General features: G+C 40.7%; 1 protein-coding gene across 4 annotated transcripts; it reads left to right on the top strand.

Annotated features, from left to right (window-relative positions):
* The first annotated feature begins 287 nt into the window (after positions 1 to 287).
* Positions 288 to 26,422, top strand: SRRM1 (serine and arginine repetitive matrix 1). 4 transcript variants are annotated; one of them, XM_048499999.1, is made up of 18 exons: positions 288 to 412; positions 4,440 to 4,529; positions 5,942 to 6,064; positions 8,268 to 8,438; positions 8,798 to 8,910; positions 11,388 to 11,588; positions 13,370 to 13,570; positions 14,071 to 14,190; positions 15,126 to 15,397; positions 16,126 to 16,206; positions 16,493 to 16,579; positions 18,975 to 19,119; positions 19,844 to 19,885; positions 22,851 to 22,955; positions 23,399 to 23,857; positions 24,166 to 24,361; positions 24,775 to 24,963; positions 25,458 to 26,422. In XM_048499999.1, the coding sequence occupies exons 1-18, from the start codon at positions 392 to 394 to the stop codon at positions 25,560 to 25,562; spliced, it is 2,721 nt and encodes a 906-aa protein (XP_048355956.1). In that variant the 5' UTR covers positions 288 to 391; the 3' UTR covers positions 25,563 to 26,422. The 4 variants fall into 4 exon arrangements, with proteins under 4 accessions (XP_048355956.1, XP_048355957.1, XP_048355959.1 ...); XM_048500000.1 differs by lacking the exon at positions 19,844 to 19,885; XM_048500002.1 differs by lacking the exons at positions 288 to 412; positions 4,440 to 4,529 and adding an exon at positions 6,364 to 6,491.
* Positions 26,423 to 27,532: the final 1,110 nt, after the last annotated feature.

The following is a 27,532-nucleotide window of genomic DNA, read 5'->3' as shown; positions in this document are numbered from 1 at the left end:
TGGGACTATTCCCCTTGTAACCATTCACAGGTTTTGGCCACAATGCTCTCCCCACCCTCCGTCCCCGCGCGTGGTCGGATTTTGTCTCATAGCTTCGTTTTGATGGGCCTTTTTTTTTTTATTCTGCCAAGCCCCAGGAATTGATTGTACATGCTCATAACCGCAAGGTAGCCATTGGTTGAATTTTTTTTCAGCGGTTCCCAACTCCTCCCCTTTTCGACTCAAGCGTCACCTATTCCGTTTCCTCGCGTCCGATGACGCCAACGACCAAAGCAACGCGAGAAGGACGTTATCAGCGCTCGCGCGCTCCGCCCTATTCGGCTTGCTCCGTCACGCGGTGCATGCCGGGATACGGAGCCGCGCTCGCTGTGGCCAGGCAGGAGGAGTCAAGATGGACGCGGGATTTTTCCGCGTAAGTGCCCGCTTTGGTGAGGGAGGGAAGAGCGGCGGAAGATGTGAAGGGGTGAAGGGTGACTGAATGAGGGTGCTTGGGTCGTCTCCAGCCACGGCTCACCTCAGTCTGGCTGATTCTTTTCCCTTCTCTTCTTTTTCCTCCCACTTGGCCGACCCTGTGAGGAGCGGAGAAAATGGCGGCTCTTTTCCAGAGCGCGCAGAAACTGAAGGGGGAGGGGGAATCTCCTACTCTTTTTTTGTTTCTCCAATTTATTTTGTTTTCCTATTACTTGCCTGTTCTTCCCCTTTTTGTGGTAACTCCCTTAAGCTGCTGCTGAAGAGGGAGGAGCAGAATCTGCCTTTTCCCGAGTGGCTCAGTGGGGTATTTTCTGACGACCACCCACATTAACGTGTTTATGTCTGTTGGAGACTAAAACAGGAGCCCAGTGACCCTTTACAGGCTAACAGTTTATACTTGTCTAAACTAGTTTCATATATATTTTTCACTGACCTAGTGCATATAAACCGAAATGCAGCTGATGAAGTGAGGTCTGGCTCATGAAAACTGAAAATAAATGTTGCTAGTCTTTAAGGTGTTGCGTGTGTTTTAATTCTGCTGCTATGGACATGCACGGCATGTTATTTGAAATGTACACGTTTTCTTCTTTCCCGCATGGGCTGGGTGTCTCCTTTCCTCATCCTCGTTAACCAGAAAGAAAATATGAGAAAAGGAAGAAACCAGAGCTAAAGAGTGTATAATGAGTGTCTTTTGATAAGACCAACCAAGATAATAAAGTACAGTGTGCAAGGTTTTGAGTTCTGCACCTTACAAACTATGTTGTCTTTTGATTTTTTTGCTGTGGACCAACTTTATTTTGATTGGAGGTGGCTCCTATCAATGAGGCTTGAGCATGTGTAGTCAGGAGAGACAGGGAAGGGCAGGGTCTGTGGCTCAGTGGAAGAGTCTATTCTTTGCACGTAGAAGGTATCAGGTTCCTTGTTTTGTGGAAGACGTTCTCTGGTATTGGGACTACAGGGAAATTATTTTTTAAATCCATGTAAAAGTTGTATATATGGGGGGGAGTAGACAAAAATGCACCAATAAGCAGATGAACTTTTTGTGCTTGGAGGGACTGCAGAAGGTTTGCATAATTTTTAATTGCTTCATTTATACTCTGCATCCCCCGTGGGGAGTGCACACCAGCTTATTTTACTCTCCTCTTCTGTATTAATTTCACTGCAACCATGTGAGTAGGTAGGTCAGACTGACAGTGTAACTGGCTTGGGCTTGCACACCCAGTAAGCTTCTATGGCAGAGTTGGGATTCAAACCTGGTTTCTCAAATACTCTAACCACTGCATTGGTTAGGGTCAGTGGCTTTTGAACTGCCTTAGATGAGCTCTCTTAATAGTAATTTCTCAGCAGTACAAACCTAGAATGTATATCATGTACTTCCCTGTGGCTGAACATTCCAGAATAGCAAATATTCTCCTCTTAGGAGGACATTTGAGAAACCTATGGATATTTCCCATAGGTTGTGGGCACAGTTAGCCACGTAACCAAGCTGGTGCTTGAAAAGTAGCATTCCCTTGTCTTTGAGTTGCGTTGCGCATTACATCAGCGTTAGTGGTTTGTAGCATACTTGCTAAATGTAACCATTGCTGTCCTTTTGTATAGATTCTGAAGAGTTTAATATATATTTATGTGCAATAATCAACTTCTTTATGGTATCATTACAAGTTTTAACAGCATGTTGGTAGTAGGATTTGTGTTCCAATCAATAGTCTAGTTAATTATTATTAACTGACTGGTCAGTTGACATAGGTCAAATATTTTGTGAAGTCAAGGGTACCCTTCAGTATGAGGCAGCCTGCCTGTCTGTTTCATTATGGAAATCCTATGATACTAATGTCAGGATTGATGATCCTTAGTTTCCTGGCCCCATGGGATTTTAGAGCACCTACACCTACAAGAGAAAGCACTTTCTGCTTTCTCAGTTTAAGTCACACAGTCTAGTTTCTGCAGGCCATTTGTTCTACTGGCAACAAAAACACAGTTTTCAACAGCAAGCACTGGTTAAATGCACAGTAGTCATTGGTGTTGTATAGTTCTAGTGAAGCCAATAAGGCAGAATTGCACTGTTCTGCTCCATACACCTTTGCCCCTCACCCTCATGATAGGATTGTGGAGGTTTATTTTGTGGTTTTTTGTAGTTCATTCTTCTAGACTATACTTGTCTGTGTCAGTTTCCCAGATAGACCAGAGTAGAACCTGAATATTTTCACACACCCTTTGCATTTGAAACGCTGTCTTAATATTTTACTGTAGTCCATTTGTGATCCTTAGCAAGCAAGCTTTCTCTTGGCAGGGAACACCAAATTTCACAGTCTCTGAATTGCATACTGTAGCATTAGAAGTTACTATGGAGGCAAAAAAAATTCTAGAGAGAGAATGCAAATTTTGCTGCATTTGGTGAGTTCTGTGGCCAATTGGCATCATAACGCAATACAGACTGTCAGCAAGAAGGTTTGATCAGTGGCTTTTGTGGCATTACAGAGTTGCTATGTGGCACCCAGATGGATTTGAGGTTAGTGACTCTGCCAAAGCATTCTCCTGAAGGCATTTTTGTCAGTCTTGGAACCAGAAGTAGGCCCATAAAGCCAAGGTGGCCAAATTGTAATTTTGAGTATTTATCTTCAGTGTGTTTTGTAGACTAAGTTGAAAATGAAAGCATTAAGGCTTATGTTTAATTTTAGCTTCTCCAGTATTTAAATTGGGTTAAGTCTTGATCAGTAATTAATTTTCTATTCCCTAATTGCAATCACAATAGAAAAATACAGAATAAATGGCTTTTGTGTAAATAGTCCAGTTGTTTAAAAGATGCAAGTCCTTCAATCTTTTTATTTGGAAGTCTGATAAAAATAAATAAGAATATAAGACCAGTCACGCTTGATCCGACAAAGGGCTATCGTGTCCAGCATTATGTTCACACAGTGACCAACCAGAAGTGTTTCTTGTAAATAGTGTGGTGTAATTATTGAGTGCTAGTTTTGATTCCCCACTTTGCTTCATGAAGCCTGCTGGGTGACCTTGGGATAGTCACAGTTCTCTCAAAACTCTCAGCCCACATGGAGGTAGGCAATGGCAAACCATCTACGAATGTCTCTTGCCTTGAATGTATCTTGCCTACAGGGTCGCCATAAGTAGGCTGTGACTTGATGGGACTTTACACACACACAAGATGAAGCAAGAGCAACTCAATCATTAGCGACTTTAATAATAGTTTATGTATAACCTTGATGTCTTTAAGAATACCCACACATATAGATCTGATGTAAAGGTGTTGTGTGGTTATGTGATTTGCCTTAATAGAATTATTTCGAGTCTGAGCGGATTGACATATCTCTGAATTTAATCTTTACGCTTTTATAAAACAGCAGCGTTCTCCCCCTCCTTTTTGGTTCCAAGTGGGGCTTTTATCTTCCTGTTAATAGTTATCTAGTTGCTCACTATTCAGTGAGATATGAGGTCTACCATTTGTCATTAAAAGCCACAATTGCCACACTTCAAAGTAGTTGTGTAAGAAACAAAGTTTCTTTCTGTGGTTTACTTAACTGGAAACCAAATAATTTGTTTTCACTGTTTAGTTTTTATTTTACTTTTCAGTAAAATTTTATCAAACGTGTTCGTGAAAATGAACAGAAAATACAAACTAACATAGTGCAGACTATCAGCATCATATTAATTTCTCTCAATACTGCCGGAGATTCTTTTATGATTGCATGTGAAAAATAGTGATTATTGTATAATTGAGGTGTGGGTGGGGCATTCTGAAATCTGGTTATCAGGAATAGGACAGTAAGCCTTATAGAAAAGAGACCCTTCAGCAATGCTGAATAACAATGCAATTTGTTAAGAGGTTTCTGTGGAGACAATTCCTTAATTAAAGTCAAAGAATTCATGAAGTAGAAAGATAGTGTTGAGAAGGAAACCTGAGATGTTAGCTCACTAAGTGTGACTTATGTAATTAAACTCTGTTCCTGCAGGGGACAAGTGCAGAACAGGACAACCGCTTCAGCAACAAACAGAAGAAGCTCCTGAAGCAACTGAAATTTGCAGAATGCCTAGAAAAGAAAGTAAGTTAAATGCAAACTTTTGTGTTAGATTGGACAACTTTGTTTTTTTTTTTGCAGTGCTGCTCACTTTTGTGTTTTGTAGTGAGTATCCAGTCTGATCAGGTATACTATGAAACATTGCGTACTGTTTTGTGACATCTTGGTCAGTGGAAGAATACCACACAGATTTTCTTTTTGGAAATTATACAGGGCCTAATGTGACGGCTTGCAACTTTTGCGCAAGCTCAGTTTGTTACCTTCAGAGATGCATGCTGAGGGGTTTTTTTTAAAGTGGCAGAACTCCGAATTCAAATTCGTTAAGTTGCTGGTAATACAGAAAGCCAAAAGTACTTGTCTTATTAGAACTACGAAAAATTGGTTTTAATTGTGCTGTCAGATTTGATTATGAATAAACAACAACAGAAGTTGGATTTTGCTATGGCTACTTATGGCAGGGAAACAGCAGCCTTCTAAAAAATGGCAGAGGAAATGTTAAAAATGGGTAAAGTTAATTGGCCATGGAAGAAACCATTTTTACTGTTTGGGTTCAGCCATCCTTTCTTGGGAAAACTCTGACCATCTCTCTAGAAAGATAAGAAAGGCTTCAAGAAGTAGAAAATTCTTAATTTCAGTGATCTATTGCAAACCATTGCCTTCTCACAAGAGGTAAAAAATGAACACTGTTCATCATGAATACTGATACATGAAGTTGAGCAATGGTGGAATGCTGTGCCAGGGAGATCAGGGCCCTGGGCAGCTTAATACAGTTTTGCAGGGCCTGCAAGGCATAGCTCTTCCGCCAGCCATATGATTGAGGCAGCTATGGTTATCATCTAGGCTTCCCCAAACCATCGTCAACAGCTAACATTCAACATCTGTTATTTCCAACTTACTCTGATTCATAATTACCAACAAGCTGTCAAGGCCTGGTGGGTGTGGTGGGTTTTTATTGTTATATTTAGTTCTGGCTTGCCACTTGGATTGTTTTTATTCTTAATTAGTAGCTTATTGGGTATTTAAATATTTATTATTAATGTTATTTGTATGTTTGCATAATTGTTGTATTCTGCCCTGAGCCTGGAAAGGTAGGGGTGGTCTATCAGATCGAATTAATGTTCAATTTAATGTCCTGCTGTTCCTGCTGAAGTGGTCTCAGACTGGCTAGCAGTTTAGATAAAATACAATTTATGAAAATTGTAAAGTATGATTATAATATTTATATAAAAATGTCATTAAAAACAAATCAGGATAGGCTAATACACCACCACCTCCTGATGTAAAGATGGAAAAGGGAGTGGCAAGAGGGCCGTGCAAGAGGACCAGGCAGCTAGACATTTCAGTTATAGCGTAATTTGCCTACACTATTTTACAGCTTGTTGGAAATTTTATTCAGACAAGCAAAAAATCTAAATACTTTTTTCTTTTGAACTCAGGTGGACATGAGCAAAGTAAACCTCGAAGTAATCAAGCCTTGGATAACAAAAAGAGTAACTGAAATCCTTGGATTTGAAGATGATGTAGTAATTGAATTTATATTCAACCAGTTGGAAGTGAAGGTAATGATTTTGCTGTGGGAATTATCTACAAGTTTGTAAATGTATTGCATAATTCTTTGGAAACTGAAACTTCTCTATGGAAATCAGTTGATGAAATTAGATGGGGATGAGGTTACAATGTATATTTGTGGATAAATTCACTTGGTAAAGTTAAGGTTGGCAGTTTTAGTGAAAGGTGCTTTAGTTTGCAAAACTGCTCAGGTGGAAAAAAATCAGACTTACTGTGTTGATTTTGCTGTTACGTGTTAAGCTACTTTGACAGCAATTTTCTAATGATGATGTGATTTATGATTTAAAAGGCCTGAACCAAAATGGAAGTTATTCCTTGCGTCTGAAGTATAGCACCATCACCTTATTAGGTCACAGCAGAGTGAGTGTCCATTGTCGCTCTGACCAACTCCCTTGATGATGCAGTGTGTGTTTGGAGGTGAGTTGTGTAAAGTGACCGAACCAAAGGCAGACAAAGCATCCAGCAGAGAGCAATTGGGCAAAGCTTTACACTGCTCTTGAAGTTGTTGTGAAATAGATCAGGTGTAAATGCAAAAGCACCGAGGTGCTGTTCTAAATTGGTAAGATACTTCTCAGGGGAGAAGTTGTGGTATTACGATTTGCTTGGTAGAAAAAATGGCTGTCTTCTGTTGGGGAGGGGGTTAATATATTTCAGAATGATGTAAAACTATCCTTCAGATTAATGTAGAAGGAAAGCCTATTTAAACGTGTGAACCATCTCTCACTGAAATCAATGGCCCCAGAATTTTTGTTAATGGTAGAGCTGGATTGCACCAATGTAATAAAGTTAATTATTAATGGTCTTTCAGCATGAACCATATAAACAACACAGAGTTCATGATAGTAGACTCATTCATTTATTTTACACCGTCTGCTACTGCATCACAAGACACAGTGAAGTATTGTCTCTGAACCATTGGCAAAAAATGCTTTTGTGCTAATATATTTTATACTCAGTCTTCCTTCCAAAGAATTCATCTTATGATTTGACTGAACAGCTGACCTTTCAACTGAGAAAGGTATTGCTGTTTTAAAAAGGGTGGGGGAGGGAGAGAGAAAAGACTATACTGTATTTAAACCTAAGATTTTATTATTTTTAACAGTCTTAGTTGGAAACTTATATGTTTGCATAAAAATCAACCTGGGGAAGTAAGTTTTTAAGGGATCAGGTGAATAAAGTTTATGCTAGGAAGTACTTTGCTAACATGTGGTAATATAATAAAACCCAAATAAGCATTTTTAGTTTCCCTTCATAGAAAGCATGATTTAAAATTTAAGAACTTTTAAAAACAATCTTTTTTCCTTTTTGTGGTTGTGTACTCATTATTGCTTGTTCGTCTTTTGCAATTTAGATAAATGATATAACATTAAACTCAAGGTGGTTGAGTTGCAGTAGGGAGTCGGAAGCAAGCCAAGGGAACATCTTTCTCTACAGGGGACTTGGCGATTCCAAAACCCCCCCCAAAGTTCCAAGAAGAAACTGAAGACACCTGGAATCTGTACTTGCTTTGTGCTGTTGAGCTGTGCTTGTTATATGGATCTTGTTGCTTTGAACAACATTAGAATTCAAGTGCCCACATGTACTGTGAGCCACTTGACCTCTTAATCCTTTGTGGGCATTACATAACTGTTAAAAAAAAATCCCCAATATGGCAGCTTTCATTCCATAAGTTAGATAGTGGAGGCTTAGTCTAGTTTGCTGATGAAAGTAAGCAAATGCATGCATAAATTCTTGTTCAGTTTTCGCAGCAGGACTTTCAGGTACATTGTAGTTTATAAATTCTGTAATGTTCAATAAATGTGCATCTTCTGTCCATTGTACGGATCACATTAGCAGCGGAACCAAAAAAACGTTGGGGAAAAGTGCTTAGATAACTACAAAACTGTTATAGAAGCATCGTAATTTGCTATATCTTTGCCCTCAATTGTAGCAGCTGCACAGAACAAAATACTTATGAAATCCACAAAGGATTAACAGGCCATTTAAAATGTAACGGCAAGGTGAGAGAATTGGTAATCTGTTAGGTCTTGTATTACTGAGCAGCCTTTTAGAGAGAGTTTTTAAAAACTAGCATTGAGCATAACATTCTGTAGTCTCATGATAGGCGATTAAGTCAAAATTAAAATAAGTTTGTCTTGAGTTTGTTTTTTTACAAGTAACCTGTTTTTCTTCCTGTCATGTATCTCTTTGCAGAATCCAGATTCCAAAATGATGCAAATCAACCTGACTGGGTTCTTGAATGGGAAAAATGCTAGAGAGTTCATGGGGGAACTGTGGCCATTACTGCTGAGTGCCCAAGAAAACATTGCTGGTATTCCATCTGCTTTCCTGGAGCTGAAGAAAGAAGAAATAAAACAGAGACAAGTAAGGCTTTCATAGGGCTGGCTGACGGCAAATGAAAAAGCAGTTCTTGGAACAGCTTTAGGCTTTAGTTGAAGGCCCAGCAGAACGGTTCAGTTTTACACACTCTGGAACCAATTTATGTCCCAGAGAGCTCTAATGTTCACTGAAATACAAAAAAAAACTTTTTTGCTTAACTTTAAGAGTAATTTCCTTCTTGTAGCATCTGTATGTTAATAATGAAATAATGTATTCAGGTTGAAGAGTTTTGAACTGCACTGGACACTAAGTGATTATGGTGGCGAGGGTAGAGAGTTCCTTGTGTGGATTCAGCATTTACAGTAGTCTGTGCTTTTTAATTTAAGACATTGGTCTTGTTTCAGATTGAACAGGAAAAATTGGCTTCTATGAAGAAACAAGATGAAGACAAAGATAAGAGAGACAAGGAAGATAAAGAAAACAGAGAAAAAAGGGACAGGTCCAGAAGCCCTAGAAGGTAGGTATTTAATTGCTGGCAGTGAACATTGTGTGCTTAAGTCATACCAGTTCTTGAAGTAATTGAAACCACAATAATTAAGGTGTTAAAGGTGCCTTCCTGTGGGGGCTAGCTGAGGAGTGGGGCTTTTTGGTTTAGAAAAAAATGATGACTAACAGAAGACCCCAAAAAAGTTAATTCATGGGGTGCAGAAAGCAGACTGGGAGAACTTTTTCTCCCATAACATTAGAACTAGGAAGAAGAAGAGTTGAAGGGTTTAGATTTATACCCCGCCTTTCTCTCCTGTAAGAGACTCAAAGGGGCTTACAAACTCCTTTCTTTTTCTCTCCCCACAACAGACACCTTGTGAGGTAGGTGGGGCTGAAAGAGTTACAAAGAACTGTGATTAGCCTAAGGTCAGCTAAGAGTCCACTGTTCGTGTGGAGGAGTAGGGAATCGAACCCGATTCTCCAGATTAGAGTCCACCTGCTCTTAACCACTACATCATGCTGACAGCCACTTGATGGACAGTAGATTCAGGAGGGGAAAAAGGAAATACCATAAAAGTTTTGTTAACCAGCTGTGGCAAAACTAAGGAACTAAGGAAAACAGCAAATAAAAACTCAATTCAGTATAATTCTATTTCAAAACTAGGAGCATGCAGAAGCGAGGGAAAAACTGGCAGTGAAAGATTAATTCCTCACAAAACCTTGTGTCTGGGAGTGGGTGAAGTTTAGAACTTAGAGCAGCTAGCAGGATTATTGGAGGAAATTCTTGGAACTGAAGGGTTCAGACTTGTGTCTGTGTATAGATCTCTGGTATTTGCAGAGAAAGTATTTGGGAAAAAGGACCCGACTCTAGCCAAAGAGGGGAATAAACTTCCAGGAAAAGAATTCCTAGCCCAGGTTCTAAAAACAGAGCTAATTTGTCTCCTGAACTGTGTGTGTATAGCAGAGGGAACTGGCTGAGAGAAAAAGATGGTATCAGAGAGGAACCGGACTCTAGCCAGAAGGCGAATTTCAACTTTGTGTGGGAGAAGAATTCCCATTCCTAGTTCTGGGGTGGACTTACTTCAAAAGCTCTGAAGAGATCCCACAGTTTAGGGAAGTTGGGTGAATACTCCATTGCTTCTAGATTTTGGGTACCAGAGTTTACACGTGAACCTTTCAGTACAAGTTTCAGTCAAAGTTGTATAACAACAAGAAAATCTATCTTATTTCAAAGAATTTAGAAATCTGTAACAAACTGAAATCTTGTCAAATACGACTGCTTTTTCCTTCCCACCAAATTTCTCCCTTCTATTCCTATTCCTCTGAGAAGTTTAATAAAATACAAATGTTTTATGGTTGAATTTTGAAAAGCCTCTAGCTTGATAATCTCTGATATCAAACACAAGAGAGAAATTTAGTTTAGTTTGTTCCATTTATATGCCACCCTTCCCTTTATGGTCTCAGAGCAACTTCCAACACAGAAAGTAATAAAAACATCCATTAAATAATTTAAGACATAGATGGTGACTAAACAGTATACTCTTAAATATTAAATTTCTAAAAACTTTACATCTCAATCAATTAAATACAAACCACAGAACAAGAAAGGGGAGAGGAAGAGAGAGGCTATTTTGCTAATAAAAGAATCGTAAAAGGGGGAATAATCTCCTTAAGCTGGTCCAGCTATATTTACTTTAGTCAGGTATGGAACAATTGAATAAAACCCCTGGAAGGTTGTATTTAGTAAAACTGACCAGAGAAGTGATCAGAACAAGCGAATTACAAAAAAATTGGGGAACATTCCTGCCTATGGACTATCAAGAAGATGGGATATCTCCAGCATGACATAAGCATTCTTGGAGAAGTGGCGTTACCAGTTTTTTAAAAAAAAGATTTACAGGGCTGGTGGTCAAGTGACTTGGCCTTTAATTAACTGTCCTTCCCAGTTAAATAGGTGCCAGAAGCTTTTCTGTTCCACTTAACAAATAATTACTTCATGAAATTTCCTGCCAGTGGATTGTATAGATGACTTTAATGAAGGGTGTGGGGTATTTAGACAGACTCATGGAGGAGAGGCCCATCAATGGCTACTAGCTGTGATGACGAAAGGGGATTTCCAGAAGCACTCACTAATACCAGTTCTAGGGGATGACACCAGGGCAAAATCTTAGCATCTATTCCCTGTTTATTGGCTCTGTGTGAAATAGATGCTCCCCTGGTCTGATTCAGCACGGCTGCTCATTCATTGTTATGGACCTCTTTGGTAGTGTGATATATTGTATATTTAAGCTGTTCTTGGCAAATATGTCCTGAGTCCTTGACAAAGGTGAAACATTTTAATTACTAAAATGTAGCTTCACTGAGATTTACATTGAAAGTCAGCTGTAGCAGTCCATTTTACCTTTCTGAGGCAGCAGAAAACATTCTGGGAAAAAATAATTGAAATGTTTAGTTTGAAAAGCACGTCTGTTGGTAATCTTTTAAAAAACCAAAATTGATTCTGTGTAGGCGCAAATCAAGATCTCCTTCCCCTCGAAGGCGCTCCTCTCCTGTGAGGAAAGAGAGGAAACGCAGCCATTCCCACTCCCCCCACCATAAAGCGAAAAGTCGTAGTGTTACTCCTGCACCAGAAAAGAAAGAAGAGACTCCTGAGCCAGAGCCTTCAATCAAAGTAAAAGAAACACTGATCCAGGAGGCAACATCTACTAGGTATTCTTATTTAGTCTTGTTTTTTAATCTGTCTTCCATTAATCTGTCTTCTACTGTTATTCTGGAACTCATTTTCTAGTGCATGGAGTCATTTTATCATGGTATGTCCCATCTCATATTTTTGGAGCTTTCCAAATGTTTTTGGATGGTGTGGGCTTAATTCATGGTGGTATAGTACCAGAAAAGGCGGTTGCATGGTGGTAGATCATCTATTTGGAGTGCAGAAGGTCCCAGGTTCAATCCCTGGCACCTTCAGTTTAAATGATCAGGCGGTAGGAAATATCTGAGACCCTGGAATGGTGCTCATCAGAGTAGACAGTAATGACCTTAATGGCCTGGCTTGGTATTAGGCTACTTCATTGACTGGATCAAGGCAACTGTTTCACACAGTCTTGCCCAATTTCCTGCCTTGTAACATGCCCCATCGCTTTTGTCCATGCAGGTCCTATGATTCCCAGTTGAGCCTTAGCAGTGGTCAAAGGAGACCCCCACATTTCCTTTTCATCAGAGGAAGAGCTTGTTGGATGAAATCCCCTGTGTACATGTTTTGTTCGTTTGCACTGTATGCATGTTTGCACTGTTTGTTCTGCTGTTAGGCAACAAACAACATTGGCTTGTGAGACCGTATATACTCGTGTATAAGTCGAGTTTTTCAGCACATTTTTTGTGCTGCAAAAGCCCCCCTCGACTTATACACGAGTCAGCTGTATTTTAAAAAATATTTTAGGGTTTTTACTTTGCGGGCCCCAGGGAGCGCAGTTTTTAGGCTAGCGGCACCAAAATTTCAGGATATCATCAGGTGACACTCCTGATGATACCACCCAAGTTTGGTAAAGATTGGTTCAAGGGGTCCAAAGTTATGGACCCCCAAAGTGGGTGCCCCATCCCCCATTATTTCCAATGGGAGCTAATAGTAGATGGGGCTACACTTTGAGGGTCCATAACTTTGGACCCCCTGAACCAAACTTCACCAAACCTGGGTGGTATCATCAGGAGGGTCTCCTAAAGATACTCTGAAATGTTAGTACTGCTAACATAAACATTCCTCCCCTAACCAAAAATCCAGTTTTGAGGGATTTTAACTCTTGTGTTTTAGCTTGGTTGCTGGTTGAGCTAAGGTTTTTGTACTTTGAAAGTTATTGTTGAGACCATATTGTTTTTGTTGACTCCCTTTTCCACTTACAGAGCTAGTTTACTGTTTTTCTTTGAAATAAATATTCAGAAACATTTAACCTACTGATGCCTCAATTAATGTAATTTTATTGTTATCTATTTTTATTTTTGAAATTTACCAGTAGCTGCTGCATTTCCCACCCTCGACTTATATGCGAGTCAATAAGTTTTTTGTGGTAAAATTAGGTGCCTCGACTTATATGCAGGTTGACTTATACACGAGTATATACGGTATATTATTCTAGAAGTGTAAACTAATATCCCTTTTAATATAGCACCTGTCCTAGCTTGCTTAGTTCAGTACTGTATTAATTACTTAATACATGCTATAGATTAGCAGACAGTTTTTCATATAACGTTGAAACATTTTTGAAACATTGTGGTGGAAAAGGGAGCCAAACAATGTCAGAGGCTTTTTCTGTCAGAGGACTTCTTCAACTGTAGTTGTCCAGTAGGCAGCTGATTCAAGGGCACATGTGTGTGAACATCAGTATTTCTTGCCTAAGATTCAGGATGGAATTGAACTGTGTATCTATCAAGCTTGATTTTTTTTAATTCTTAAGCCAGTCATAACAAAGTTTTAAACTTTAAAATTTCAATTTTGACAGTGATATATTGAAAATACCCAAAATTGAGCCTGTGCCAGATACTAAAGAAATGACTCCAGAAAGAGGTTCAAAGAAGGAGAGAGAGAAAGAAAAGGACAAAAATCGTCAAAGGTCTCCATCCCGATCCAAATCAAGGTCAAAATCTCGCTCACGCTCTCAGTCTCATTCAAGACCAAGAAGGCGTCACAGATCACGATCCAGGTTAGAGAATCTTTTAAAAAATATTTTTCTTTTGTTTCAGCATATATCTTCTTCTTTGGTCATCTAGTATTCTGATATGAAAACTTTATATGCATGAAGCCTAATAAACAACATTATCTTGAAGATGTTTGTTTTTCTCCATTGCTTTCATGATCCATTAGTTACATATTCTTCCTCCAGAGATCCCATTATAATGTCTGGGCACTGTAAAGAACTGTATCTTTCTGTCCGTGTAGTTTTGGTAGAGATGGTCATAGACATCAGGGATAATCATGCAAAGCTCAAACTATGCTGCACACATTTGTGAATTGGATATTAATTACTTCTATGTTAGCAGTTTTTTGTAGCAGTTGTACAGTTGTAGCAGTTGTACAGTTGTAGCAGTTGTTGTCTGCCCCACAAATATGGAATCTTATCCTTTGGAGACTTTTCTGCATCTCAATCTGAGTAACTTTTTAAAGTCAGAAAGTTAACACAGTGTTCATGGATTGTATTCACAGGTCTTATTCACCAAGGAGACGCCCCAGCCCAAGACGGCGCCCGTCTCCTCGGAGAAGATCCCCACCAAGACGTATTCCACCTCCACCAAGGCACAGAAGGAGCAGATCTCCTGTGAGGCGGTAAGAATCCCTAATTTAGGAGCAAGAGTCACTGGCATTTAAAGTGTGCAGTAATATTGAAGGGTCTCGTGTACTCATTTGGACTCATTAGATGCTTGAGGGAAGGGAGAAAGAAACACTCTTCAGGTGTGCATAAACCATTGATACTTTTCATAACTGATTGTGGAAGAACACAAACACCTAATGAGGATGGTGAGAGGTGACATGAAGTCAGCTATCTTCCTGTTGCCCAGCAGTTCACACCCATTTTGTAATTTGGTAACAAACAGGGATTAAGTGATGTGTATGCAGAGGCTTCATTTCTATAAAAGGTCAAGAACAAGCATCATGGAAAAATTTGCTTTATGATCTGCTTTCCTGATCATAGGATGTTGTTTGTTATTGAAATGTATGTACACGCTGGATTGGGAACTAAGTATTGATTGGCAAGTGTTGTAACTGGATGGTTTTGTCTTCTCTTCCATTTGTATAATTTAAAAAGTTGTAACTGGATGTTGAGGCTTTCTTGGCCTTGTTTTAAATTAAGATGGTGCTGCAAGTTTAATACAAGGATAGTGATACGACTTGCTCAGGGGCTTATTTGTTATGGTTCTTTGAAAGTAAGTTATGTAAATTAAATTAATAAATTAAGGGCTTTTGAAATCCATTTTTCAGTTTCTTGGGGAGGACTAATTGGGCCATTCTGGCCTTTAAGTACTGGAAACCTCTTCCTTCCTAATTGAAGAAAAACGAAATTGCTTATAGTCTGTAAGTTTAAAATAAAGGTAGACAAAAATAATCTTCTGAACTTTTTTGAGGGTTTTTAAAAATAAAATGGTTCTAGAGTAATGTGGTTAAAAGCCAGTTATCTTTGTGATGATAGGTCAATGTGAACTCCTTAAGGTATCCAATTGCATTTAGTCAGTGCAGACTTAATAATAACTGGAATTTTGCAGGAGGAGACGGTCATCAGCATCTTTGTCAGGAAGCAGTTCCTCTTCTTCCTCTTCACGTTCTCGATCTCCGCCAAAAAAGCCACCCAAGAGGGTTGTCTCCAGTCCTCCTCGTAAAACACGTAGATTGTCTCCTTCTGCAAGTCCCCCTAGGCGAAGGCACCGGCCATCCCCGCCTCCAAGTCCACCCCCAAAACCACGCAGGTCTCCAACACCTCAGCAGTCAATCCGTGTGAGAAAGACCCGAGGCTCAGTTTCTCCCAGTAGAACCTCAGGTGAGGTCAAATAAAATTTGCTTCTTTGACAACTGAATGTTTCTTTCATGTAGCTCTTTTTACCTTGGTGCTGGAGCGGTTTCAAAAGTTTTGCCTGCCCAGGATGGAGAGGATGAAAACATTTTTCTACTAAGTATTAAGCTTCCAAGTGATTGTTCCACAATTCAAGCTTTTTTGGACTGCAGACTATCTATATGTGATGAGCTTCCATTAAAAACAATCCAAGGGCTTTTTTATTTATTTAAAGTGTTTGTGCCTTATTGTTTCCAAACATTCCTAGCTGCTTGCAGCATAGTGAAACAGTCACAATGAAATGTTAAAACTGTAATTTAGAGGTCAGATGACCACTTTTAAATCCCATAATGCCCAACAACAGCTAAAACTTTGCAGGCCGAGAATATTAGCAGGAAGATTCGGTTCAATGTACTAACATTCTAAAAAAAACTTTTTTGAAGTATTAGGAACAAACTAAAGATGTAACTGCTTCGGCCAGGTAAATTCTGAACCCTGTGGAATTCCACTGCAGGATTGAAGGGAGTGGGGCAGAACCAAATCTGCCAGTCTTTTCTGAAATCTGTCTTCTGCTCTATAGTTTATGGCATCAAAAGCTGCTGACAGATCCAAGTCAAGCATTTGAGGATTGTGGAGACTTGTTCGGCGCTTCAAGGAGATGCAGTCAGATTTTCCTTGGCTGTCCCTTACAGTTCTGTTGCTATGTTCTTTTTCAGCACCCAAACATAAAAGTATTGAAAAAAGGGAATCTCCCTCACCAGCACCGAAGACTAGAAAAGTAGAACTGTCAGAATCAGGTAAGGGTTTTATTTCATTTTAAGAAAAGAAACTTTCACACTTTTAATAGTGAGATCCTGTTGGTATTTTTGAAAGTCTGTAAATGTAACTGGGTTAGCAAGTTTTGATGCATATGTTAGGAGCCTTCTTCAAATATCTTGTAGGGAAGTGTAAGAGCTAAACAGTGGCTATGTGAAGATGTATCATTCATTTGCTCTGTGAACATGGGCTGCATTCTGTATTACTGATAAGGAATCAGGTCTGACTGTAGTCTTCCAATGTTATTTCAATTTATACGCTTTTCAGAAGACGATAAGGGTGGCAAAATGGCAGCTGCAGATTCTGTGCAACAAAGACGACAATACAGAAGACAGAACCAGCAGTCTTCATCTGGTACAGTATTTTGTTCCTTTACAGCAAGGCTTTATATGTGTAGCCCTGCTTGGAAATGCTCCATTCCATTTGGGCTTAGTCCCAAGCAGGCATCCTTAAGATTGCAGCTTTGATAATCTTTAATAAAAACACAGATCCCTATTTTACTAACATGAATTATTTTCAGATAACTTCTGGTACAAACCTGTAGTTAAATCAGGTTTCTTTTTGTCTGATAAAATATATACAAAGCTGATATAGCAACTAAAAAAATGATAATACTTTACCCAGGCACTCAAAATAAGGATGTGAGTTTATGAGAGGTGCATAATTTACAAGAAATGCAATTATGCCCATGTGGGCTAAACAATTTAATGTTTAAAGAATGACCAGGCAAACACAATTCAACAGACTTACTAATCAGTAAGCAACAATGACAATACAGTGGTCTAGTAAACCATACTTTGCAATGTAGACAGGAATAATAACCAGTCTGACCTGGAGGGGGAGAGAATAGCCTTTCTGCTTGGAGGGCTGCCACACCTGGCAGAACAGTGCCCTGAAAGGAGCAGCCTGATTGCAGAACTCCATATTGGGACTGTCTTTTGGGCAAGACTGAAAAATGACATCCCCCACACCTTGCACATACTCAGGAAACAACATTTGAATATGAACAACAGCATACCTGGACAAACCAATTCTCTTTTGTCTATAACCTACTCAATGGTCTTCCTCGGACTCACCCTCCTTATGACCATCTATGTTTGCAACCCCCATTAAGGGTTGTTACGTATTTATTGTCCAACACCAGCAAAAACCATCAAGATAATGCGTCAGCTATCAGGTGAACAGTCTGACACTCAAGACCATTAGCTCACCTGGAACAGCAGGAAAAAATCCTTTGTTAAAGGAATTCTTTTGCCCCAAAACATGTTTTCCCCAGTTGATGATCAATATTGTCACACACACTCTTGCGCTCTCTCTCTGTGAACTGGATGTTAATTGCTGTTCCTCTATTGCCCAGGATTGCTGTTTGCTCGGAGTTCAAATGCTGCTGTAAGGACACTTCACAGGGAAGGCTTTTGGCTCTTAGTAATCATCTAACAGCATGAGAAACACAGAATCTCAGAGATAAAAGCGAGCTGCGTTATCTCTGAGATTCTGCGCCCGGGGGGGGGGGGGGGCGCTAATACTCAGGCTGGATGAAACCCCTGAAGATTATTCTGCTGGTGGCAGCTGAATAACTTCCTTATTCTCCTGTGGTGAAGAAACAGGTGCTGGTGAGGTCCATCTCACTATATTCATACAGTTCATCTGTCCACGTAATATATCTGTGGGTAAGGTAGTTGATCCTAAAGCTATCCTTATTGTTTATGATTGGCAAACATACTTCAGGTCTAGTGGCATCTGAATATTACGTGCAGTGCCCTACAGACTTATGGATGGGCTGTTGACAGTGGGGCACACTCTTTGTTGTACAATATTTCTTTATTGGCATTTTGGAAGTTGTGCAACCTGTTACTTCTGCAGTTTAATAGTGTTGGGTCTTAGGGTAAGGGTTTTTTTGCAGGAATTTTGTTCCTTGGTCCCATTTCACTCTTCTTTCTTCATCCTAATTAGCTTGTGCATGAACAGAAGCAAAATTTAAGTGCTGCTGTTTGCCATGTGATCTGTTCTCTTGCTAAGTGCTGCAATATAGAACCATCTATTCATAGCGTGAATGTCACACACTATTAGAAATGGCTTCCTGTCACCAGAACCCAACCACTTAATCATAGTTTTGTTTCTTGACCAGGATGATAATTTTGCATGTTGGTTTTACCTTAAGCAAAGAGCAACAGTTGGCAGGCTAGCTTCTTATTGAGATCTCAGGGTATAATGGAGGCTGGTTGTTAATGGAAGGAAGTTCCTGTGTGAATTGAATGAGAACTTAAATGGCTGCTTGAAAGTCATTGAATGGTGTGTAGTGCAGTGTGGCCTATGTGATGTTGCGCCATAAATCCTCTCCCTTACGTGCACATTGAAATATTAGTGGGATAAAAAAATAAACATTTCCACTCCTATCCAGAAAGAAAGCATGTCTGAAAATGGCCTGTAGAGGTGTGCTATCAAACTGCAAAAGGACAATTGTATGTACACACCCTTAATTATTCCTTCAAGCAACTTGATAGGTTTTCACTTTGACTTTGGAAGCTTATGGCAGAGTTTGAGAAACTTCTTATTCTCCCTCCTCATATACCAATGGCTTGCAGAAAATCTTTGGAAGACAAACACAACATAAAACAAAAATAGCTGCTTCATAGAGTTTTTTTTTTAAAAAAAATACTACTTTAACAGTGAACAGATCATAAGTTTTTGCTGCATTTTAACTTCTGCATTCTATTTTATTTATTTATTAATTATTATTTTGTTACAGATTCTGGCTCGTCATCTTCCTCTGAAGAGGAACGGCCAAAAAAGTCGAATGTAAAGAATGGTGAAGTGGGCAGGCGCAGGCAGCACTCTCATTCCCGCAGTCCGTCTCCCTCCCCACGAAAATGGCAGAAAGATTCTTCCCCTCGGTAATTTCCTTTCCTTTTGTATGCATAGATTGTTACTTCGTTAGTAACTTTCTAGTTATTTGTAACTGTGCTGTCACTGCTGAACTCCCTTACTGCACAGGTTGGAAATTAAAGTAAAGGCAGTACTATAGTCTTGTCTCAGAAAAAGATGTTAAAAGATGTTATTCCTCTGCCTCAGAACTCAACATGGCAGACCTCCTTCGTTATAGAATGCTCTGCCTGGGTTCTAGTGCCTACCTATCCCTGCTTCCATTTGAAAGTAAACATACATTCTGACATTCGGCTTTTGTATCAAAGTACCATGTTCAGTAATGCACAAAATAATAACAAAGGCAGTGTAAAAATAAAGGATAATTCTTATATTCATTCAGGACTATATTCTAATGTGGAAACATGCAACTTTCTCAACTGCTGCACCTCAACTCACCATATTAACATCTTTTTCCAAGACAGGGTATACCAGCTGCAAAATGAAAACATGTTACATTATCTCTTTTCCGCTAGCCACCAAGTTTCCACTATTCCTATCCATTATCTTCAGTATTACCTGCTGATGTCAATCATTAGGATTCATAGAGGGAGGTTTTTCCTCAAGCCAGTATGAAAGGATTACTCAATTCCTGAGAACCGTAACTTGGTGACTTTCTATCTGTTCAATTCATTCTGCCAAGTAACCCTTTGGGATGTTTGACTTCTTGTTTTCTTTTTCTTCAACTGCTGTCAGGATGCAGATGGGAAAGAGGTGGCAATCACCAATTGTTAAAAGGTTAGTTAGCAAGTGAACCTGCTAATTAGGACATGTTTCTAAAAGGCTATGGAAAGTGTGCACTGGTTACTAATTTAATCACGATCATCCCTTTATTTTTTTAAAAAGAGGGATGTACTGGGGTGGGGACTGTGGTGGAGGGAATTCTTAATCCCTCTCCCAAATCAGTGTCTGCTTCTGTGCCTGCCGGAAGAGGGATAGAGAAAATAGGATGACTGGATAAGCCAGTGCAGATGGCTATAGTACACCTGTTTTCCAAATATACATGGATCTCAAGTTGGAAAGGAATTCTGACTCCAAAAGCTAAGCTAACTGGCTCTATAACAGTCATAAATAGTTATTTAGAAATCATAAAATGGACTGCCATTTTAGGCACTAAATGTTTAGGTGCTATGAGTAATCTTGAAAATCTATAAAGCAACGTGAACTCTTTGTACAAAGGCAACTGTTTAATTTTCGCAAAATTAGGTGTGTACCTTCTGTGTAAAGTCTGTAGCACAGCGGTTCTCAACCTGTGGGTCGCAACCCGTTTGGGGGTCAAACGACCCTTTCACAGGGGTCGCCTAAGACTCTCTGCATCAGTGTTCTCCATCTGTAAAATGGATAAATGTTAGGGTTGGGGGTCACCACAACTGTATTAAAGGGTCACGGCATTAGGAAGGTTGAGAACCACTGATAGCATAATGCTGTCATTAATGCATCCTGTTTCAGGCATCTTAAAGAGTTTTCTTCTGGGTCACCTAAGTTCTTTACAATACTGCAAGATGTGCTTACGGTGTTAGGATCTTTCCCAGCATGAACAGTTTAGGCAAAGCTTACTGCTGATCAGAGGATCTTGGCTGGGGAAAGTGCAGGAAGCTCAGATATTTAGTGGATAACTAAAACTGTTGAGCAGCTGTGAAAAGTTCAGCATGGATTAAAATATATGCTAAAATGACACAAAAGAGTGCTGAACCAGGTGGTAGCACAGCAGTCTAAATTGAGGCGTCCCAGAAACCTTGAATTGGTGCCTAAAAGCAAACCTCTGTTAAGGTGTTCCATACTTTCTGTGCCCCTGATTGGAAGCCTTGTCTTGAGAGTCCCCTGCCATATTTCAGCTAACAGAGTCATGGAGGAGTGCCTCCTGAGGAAGATCGTAAGGAGCAAGTAGATTGAAGGGTCCCTTAAAAGGTGTCCAGTGCCTAGGCTGGTTAGGATCAAAAAATCAAAACCAGCACTCCAATGTAATCCTGTAAACCTGGTTGGGAGCTGTTGAATGTTCTTAATGGCCTTGCCTCTGTCAGTATTTTAGCAGTCATGATCTGAACCAATTGTCACTTTCCAAGGGCTTTTTGGAGGGTGGACACTCTTCGAAAACAACCCCTTCTAAAGCTTGCTGTAGTAGTCTAGTGTTTGTTCCACTAAATTGCTGTGAATCACTCTTTCATTTAAAATAAGTAACTTCATGTGCTTGAAACTGAAGAGCATAAATATGATAGTGATTACAGGCTTCATTGTATCCTAGTTGTATAAGACTCAACTGAGTGGGCCAGCAGCCCAGTTACTGTTGTTGCTCACTCAACAAGTCAGTTAATTGAACTCCAGGAACTCCAGCTGCTGATGTGTACTCAAGAACCCATAATGGTTTCAGGTTGCTGGACCTGCTGAGCATTGGCAAGTCTCTACTCTTACGTTTGTTAGTTTGGCAAAAGAGTTCTGGTAACTAGCAGGTGTCATTGGATTTTAGCACAGTAAAAAAGAATAAGGCTGCATGTTGTTTTTAGTGCGCCCTTCTGCCCTTTGACTACAGAAATGGAGATCAGATTTGAGATTTCATACCACCAAGTTAGCACTGAAAGTAGACTTGCAGTTCGATGTCTACCCAAATCCTCGATCAGACCCACTTAAATCCAGTACAACTGTGCCCATTATTTGGAAGGGTTTCTCAGTGTAATTGGTTGGGCTGTTTCTACAACTGCCAAATAGATCTGAGACCTGTTTCTTTTGGGGTTTTGTGCCAGTGAAGGGGCAGAGCTTTCAGGACTGGTGCAGGGAACAGTTTTCCTTGAGGAATTGTTCTGGAAGCATGATGACTTGTCTGGTTGCCATTGTCCAATGTTGCCATAGGATCCCCTGACTCAATCTTCACTAAACTTGGGGTTCTTGTAAGGAGAGGCACTGGCAGCTGCTCTGCAAATTTGGTTGCTCTTCCTTAAAAAATTTGCACCCCCCCCCCCCCCCCCCCCCCGAGACCTGAAAGGTTTCACCATAGGGTAACATGGAGCTACTCCCTGCAGTTTTAGACAGAGAATCAATCTGAGGCAAATTTTCCCACTGTTCTCCCAGTGGTAGGATTTTTTTCCAGCAGCATTGCACTCTTTGGCTATGGGTAATATGTAGCCACTCCCTTTAAAAGTTAAGGGGAACAGCATCTATGTTAGTTAATGGGAAAACTCTCCTGACAAGAACCCCTGAGTTTGGTGAAGACTGGGTCAGGGGAGTTTATGGGCCTCCCAATTTTCTTCCATTGTTTCCAGTGGAGGACAGATGGGGATACCCTCTTTGGGGGTTCATAAAATTAGATCCTCTTGCTCAGTCTTCCCCAAACTCAGCGGTTCTTGTCAGGAGAGTCACCTGTGGCTACACTGCAAATTTGGTAGCTCTGCCTCAAAAAAACTGACCCCCTAGAACGTCACAAAAACTACTCATGGGGCTAAATAGATATGACAGTTTTCAAATATTCAAAAAAGCCAGAATAAACCCATATTGGTATGGGATTTGCTTTTTTTGGATTTTCTGAAAATTTTCGGGTATATTAATTGTAAATCCAAAAAATACTAGGAAAAAATTGGTTCATACCCTAGTAGACACTATAAGATTGCCTAGTGGACACTACAAGATTGTCTTAGCTTATCACTGTTCTGTGCAATTATACCTGGAATTTGAAAGATACGCAGATCTGCTGAACTTGTTTTCCTTGGTTCAGTAGGAGGAGGCGAAGTCCCTCACCACCTCCAGCCAGAAGACGGCGGTCTCCTTCTCCGGCCCCACCTCCGAGACGGCGCCGGTCACCTTCTTTACCACGTCGAAGGTAACGCTGTTGCTATATTGTAGCCAAAAGAATTTGCATGATTTAGACATCTTTTAGCAGAATTGTAATTAACTATTGAAGAAGCTGTGTAACTTAGAGGAACTGATTTAGATCAATGTATTAAAAATTAACAAATTCTACTACTTCTGCTGTAGACATCCCCCCTCCCCAGTTTCAATCCTTGGTGTCCCCTGTACCCGAGGAGCAACAGTGTTAGAGATTAGTGGGCTGCATTGGGACAGGTGAGAGGAAAGATTCAGTTGATGGAAAATACAATCTGGATCCAACCTGTTTTGAGCAAGCAGTGCATGGCCTTCCTGATCTATCTGTCTGGTGGTGCTTACAGTGAAATAAAATTACTTTGCTTCCCCAATTTATTTTGTGCATTGCTCCTTAAATAGTGTTTGGAAATGTTGTATCTCCAAATTTCCTATTTTGCGTAGGTCTCCATCACCACCTCCTCGCCGGCACTCTCCCACACCTAGGAGATATTCTCCCCCAATACAAAGAAGATACTCCCCTTCACCACCACCAAAGCGGAGAACAGCTTCTCCTCCACCCAAGCGAAGGGCATCTCCTTCTCCACAGCCGAAGCTCAGAGTCTCTCGCTCTCCGCCACCAAAGCAAAGAAGCTCTCCGCCTCCCAAGAGACGGTCGCCATCCATATCTTCCAAGCACAGGAAAGGATCTCCACCCAGCAGGTCTAACCGGGAAGCCCGGTCCCCAATGCAGAACAAACGGCATTCACCTTCCCCACGTCCCAGGCCTTCACGTACTTCTGCAAGTCCCCCACCAATACGCAGAGGACCTTCATCTTCACCACCACGTCGGCTGTCTCCATCTCCAAGCACCAGGCCCATCAGAAGAGTGTCAAGGACCCCAGAACCCAAGAAGTCAAAAAAGTAAGGTTCCTTTACAGGCAGATCTCCATTTGGTGTTGAGAATATAGGTTGGGTTAGTCCGCTGTGGAAAGTTTGAGATAAGTGCATATCCCAAGACAATGTCAAGTAATTTTTGAGTAAAAATAATGTCTGATATTGGTGATGAGGTTTCATGACATTTTGTTTATTCACTTTAGAAAATGTATATGTTGCCTTTTGCAGAGTCCTGCTCAAAGTGGCTTACAACTAATGAAACAAAAGCCATTTTCAGGCTGTTCCCTCTGCTAATTTGGCTAAATTTTCATAAACTGTCCTGCTGTCTTTCTAAGGCCATCCATGCCGAGTCCACATTCTGCAAGAAGGGGATCTTCATCTAGGTCTGCATCAGGATCACCCGAGCCACCCCCCAAGAAACATCAGACCCCTCCTTCTCCTATACGGTCTCAATCACCCACTGCTCACTGGTCTCCTCCAGCTCCTGCAAAGAAGGCTAAGAGTCCTACACCAAGTCCATCTCCTGTCAGGGTGCGTATTTTCTAATGCTGGTGTAGAATTTGCCTCTCAAATGTGTCACAAACATTGACTGACAATTATATCTGCTTGAGGTTAAACTGAAGCCAACCATCTCCCATGCTGAACTGATAGCTACTTTCTTATAACTGTATTTTGAGGTGAACTAGCCTTAGTTTCAAATGTGCACACCTTGTGTTTGACTTCTTGACAGAGGCCTTGGGTGGGAAACAGGATCAGTTTGTGCACTGGATATTATATGGAATGAATTGTATCTTAGCACTCATCTTGGCAAGGGCAGAGTCTTCTTCAGAAGGAAGGGTCTCTTCTGCCCAGTGGAGTGTTAGCATGGTGTGACCTTGTTTTTCTTGTCTTGGGTGTGTTTCCTTAGCTTGCATGTGAACCAAGAGTTCTGCTTTATTTTGCAGAACTCCGATCAGGAAGGGAGTGGCAAGAAGAAGAAGAAAAAGAAGGATAAGAAGCATAAAAAGGATAAAAAGCACAAGAAACACAAAAAGCATAAGAAGGAAAAAGCTGCAGCAGCTGCAGCAGCTGCAATAGCCGTGCTTACCCCACCAGCGCCTGAAGACCAAGAGAAAAATACAGAGCCCACGAAGGTGAGGAGTTGGGAGACAGGTGGAGCTGTTGATGTGACAAGATGCCATGCATCAGATTACAAAAGTCGTTATAGTATCAGACATGAAACTGGCATTATTCCTATAGAGTTTAGGAACACTTTGGCTTGAATATCCATGTGAACTGTGAACGTCTGTATATTATGTGATGTCTTTTCTCCATTTTATCCACACGATAATCTTGTGAGCTTGGTTGGCTGTAAGTGTGACTGGCCCCAGACCACCAAGAAAGCTTTCATGGCAGAGTGAGAGATTTGAACCTGGATCTCCCGGTTTCTAGTCCAATGTTCTTAATTACTGCACCACACTGAATACCAAGCTCCCTTTGCATGCTTACTGTTCCGCATCAGAATTCCTGGTTAGGCACTGATTAAACTCTAGGAATTTTGCTGTTTGTATTAGGCAAACTGACGGATGACTCCTAGGTTCACATTCTGTGATGGCGGAAGTAATTGCTGGCTTTCTGTTGTCTTCAGGAGACTGAGAGTGAACCAGAAGATAACCTCGACGATTTGGAAAAACATCTTCGTGAGAAAGCTCTGAGGTCGATGAGGAAGGCGCAAGCATCTCCACCCCCTTAGGCAGAAGCAGGAATTTAATCTAATGTACATTTTATTTGGTTTGTACTGAGACTTCAATTTCAAAATTGCTAAAATGTGTTTGAGCTTTAGACTTTAACATTGGTTGTAATAATTGCTTAGGTTGAAGTTCACCATGTTTAAAACAAACAAGAAGGGCATGGATCTTCATTACGAAAAGGCTTTCACAATGTACTAGTGACATCCTTTGACAGTTGACATTTGTTTCACTATGATTTTTTTTTAATGCAGTGTTTCTCCCTCCTCTCCCAGACAGACCACTCAATTTCTTGGAAATGTCCTAAGCATTTGCAATTTGACTTCCGGCCACAGGTCATTCTGGTCTTGTATACAGAGGCAAGCCACTATTCATGCTTTTTTTTAAAAAGAAACCTAGCAAGAACACTTGTGAATCCCCAGATTTCTCTCCAGTTGCCTGCATCGTCTTTGCTGAAGACCAAGGTCAGAGTTTGGAGGAAATAGTACCTACTTAAGCCTGAAGGCAGCGCATTCACACTAGTTCTACAGGTTTATTTAGAACACTGGAATTTCGTTTGTGCTTTACTCCCACCCCACCCCGGGCAGTTCCCTGGATCGGCCGTCTCAGCAAAATTTTGCATACAGTTTTGTTCTGTGAAATGTTGTTGTTGCCCCAATCATAGTTTTCTTCCCCCACCCCCCTCTCCTTGTCTTGTTGTGGTCCTTCAGAATAGTGTGTAACTTTCAGAGCTGTGGTCTCTCAAAGTGGGAAGGACCTGAATTTTGGATATTGTCATGTTCTCACTGGGTTTGTTTTTGTTTTTTTTTAAACTTAAAGCTATTATAAAGCTTGTGGATTAAACAAAATAAATTTCTAAATTTAATGGATGCCAGTGATTTACTAAGATAACAGTAGTTATCTGCCTTTCCCCTTTAATCTTCAATAAGCAGTCTGTTCAACTCGTAGAAATTTGTGTTTACAGACCTTTTAAATAAGATGAGGGTTTGGTTTGGGTCTCATACATTATTTCAACTCCTCAGATCTTGCAGACGCTGACCTTTGCTGCAAAGTACTATCCCCTGTTACATTCTTTTGGGTCAGTGAAAGACACAGCTCTTGCATGAGCAGAAGTGCCTGCTAGTACCTTACGGTAGAGGAGAAAAAGAAGAAGAGTTTTGATTTATATCCCACTTTTCTCTCCTGTAAGGAGACTCAAGGTGACTTACAAGCTCCTTTCCCTTCCTCTCCCTACAACAGACACCTTGTGAGGTAGGTGGGGTTGAGAGAGTTCTGAAGAACTGTGACTAGCCCAAGGTCATCCAGCAGGAATGTAGGAGTGTGGAAACACATCTGGTTCACCAGATAAACCTCTGTCACTCAGGTGGAGGATTGGGGAGTCAAACCCATTCTCCAGATTAGAATCCACCTGCTCTTAACCACTACACCATGCTGGCTCCCACACTGGTGGTGGACTTCCTCCTAGTTGGAAACAGCATTGCACAAGTACAGCCAAGGCAGTCGGTCCCGTTGGTTGGAGCCAAAGGTTCCATTCCACTAATGGTGGTGGCTTTCTCTTTTGGAGCATACCTCTTTCACCAGAGCAGCGGTTCTCAACCTGCGGGTCGGGACCCCTTTGGGAGTCGAACAACTTTTTCACAGGGGTCACCTAAGACTCTCTGCATCAGTGTTCTCCATCTGTAAAATGGATAAATGTTAGGGTTGGGGGTCACCACAACATGAGGAACTGCATTAAGAACATAAGAACTAGCCTGCTGGATCAGACCAGAGTCCATCTAGTCCAGCACTCTGCTACTCGCAGTGGCCCACCAGGTGCCTTTGGGAGCTCACATGCAGGAGATGAAAGCAATGGCCTGCTGCTCCTGCTGCTCCTGAGCACCTGGTCTGCTAAGGCATTTGCAATCTGAGATTAAGGCGGATCAAGATTGGTAGCCATAGATCGACTTCTCCATAAATCTGTCCAAGCCCCTTTGAA

This window comes from Sphaerodactylus townsendi, linkage group LG06 (assembly GCF_021028975.2).
Source record: "Sphaerodactylus townsendi isolate TG3544 linkage group LG06, MPM_Stown_v2.3, whole genome shotgun sequence".
Classification (NCBI taxonomy): domain Eukaryota; kingdom Metazoa; phylum Chordata; class Lepidosauria; order Squamata; family Sphaerodactylidae; genus Sphaerodactylus; species Sphaerodactylus townsendi.
Note: the sequence above shows the minus strand (reverse complement) of the source record. Positions and strands in the feature narration are given on the sequence as shown.

Coding starts and splice junctions, on each gene's coding strand:
- SRRM1 (XM_048499999.1), top strand. CDS start 392: ATGGACGCGGGATTTTTCCGC. Junction 6,065..8,267: donor TCAACCAGTTGGAAGTGAAG/GTAATGATTTTG, acceptor ATCTCTTTGCAG/AATCCAGATTCCAAAATGAT. Junction 19,886..22,850: donor CAATCACCAATTGTTAAAAG/GTTAGTTAGCAA, acceptor TCCTTGGTTCAG/TAGGAGGAGGCGAAGTCCCT.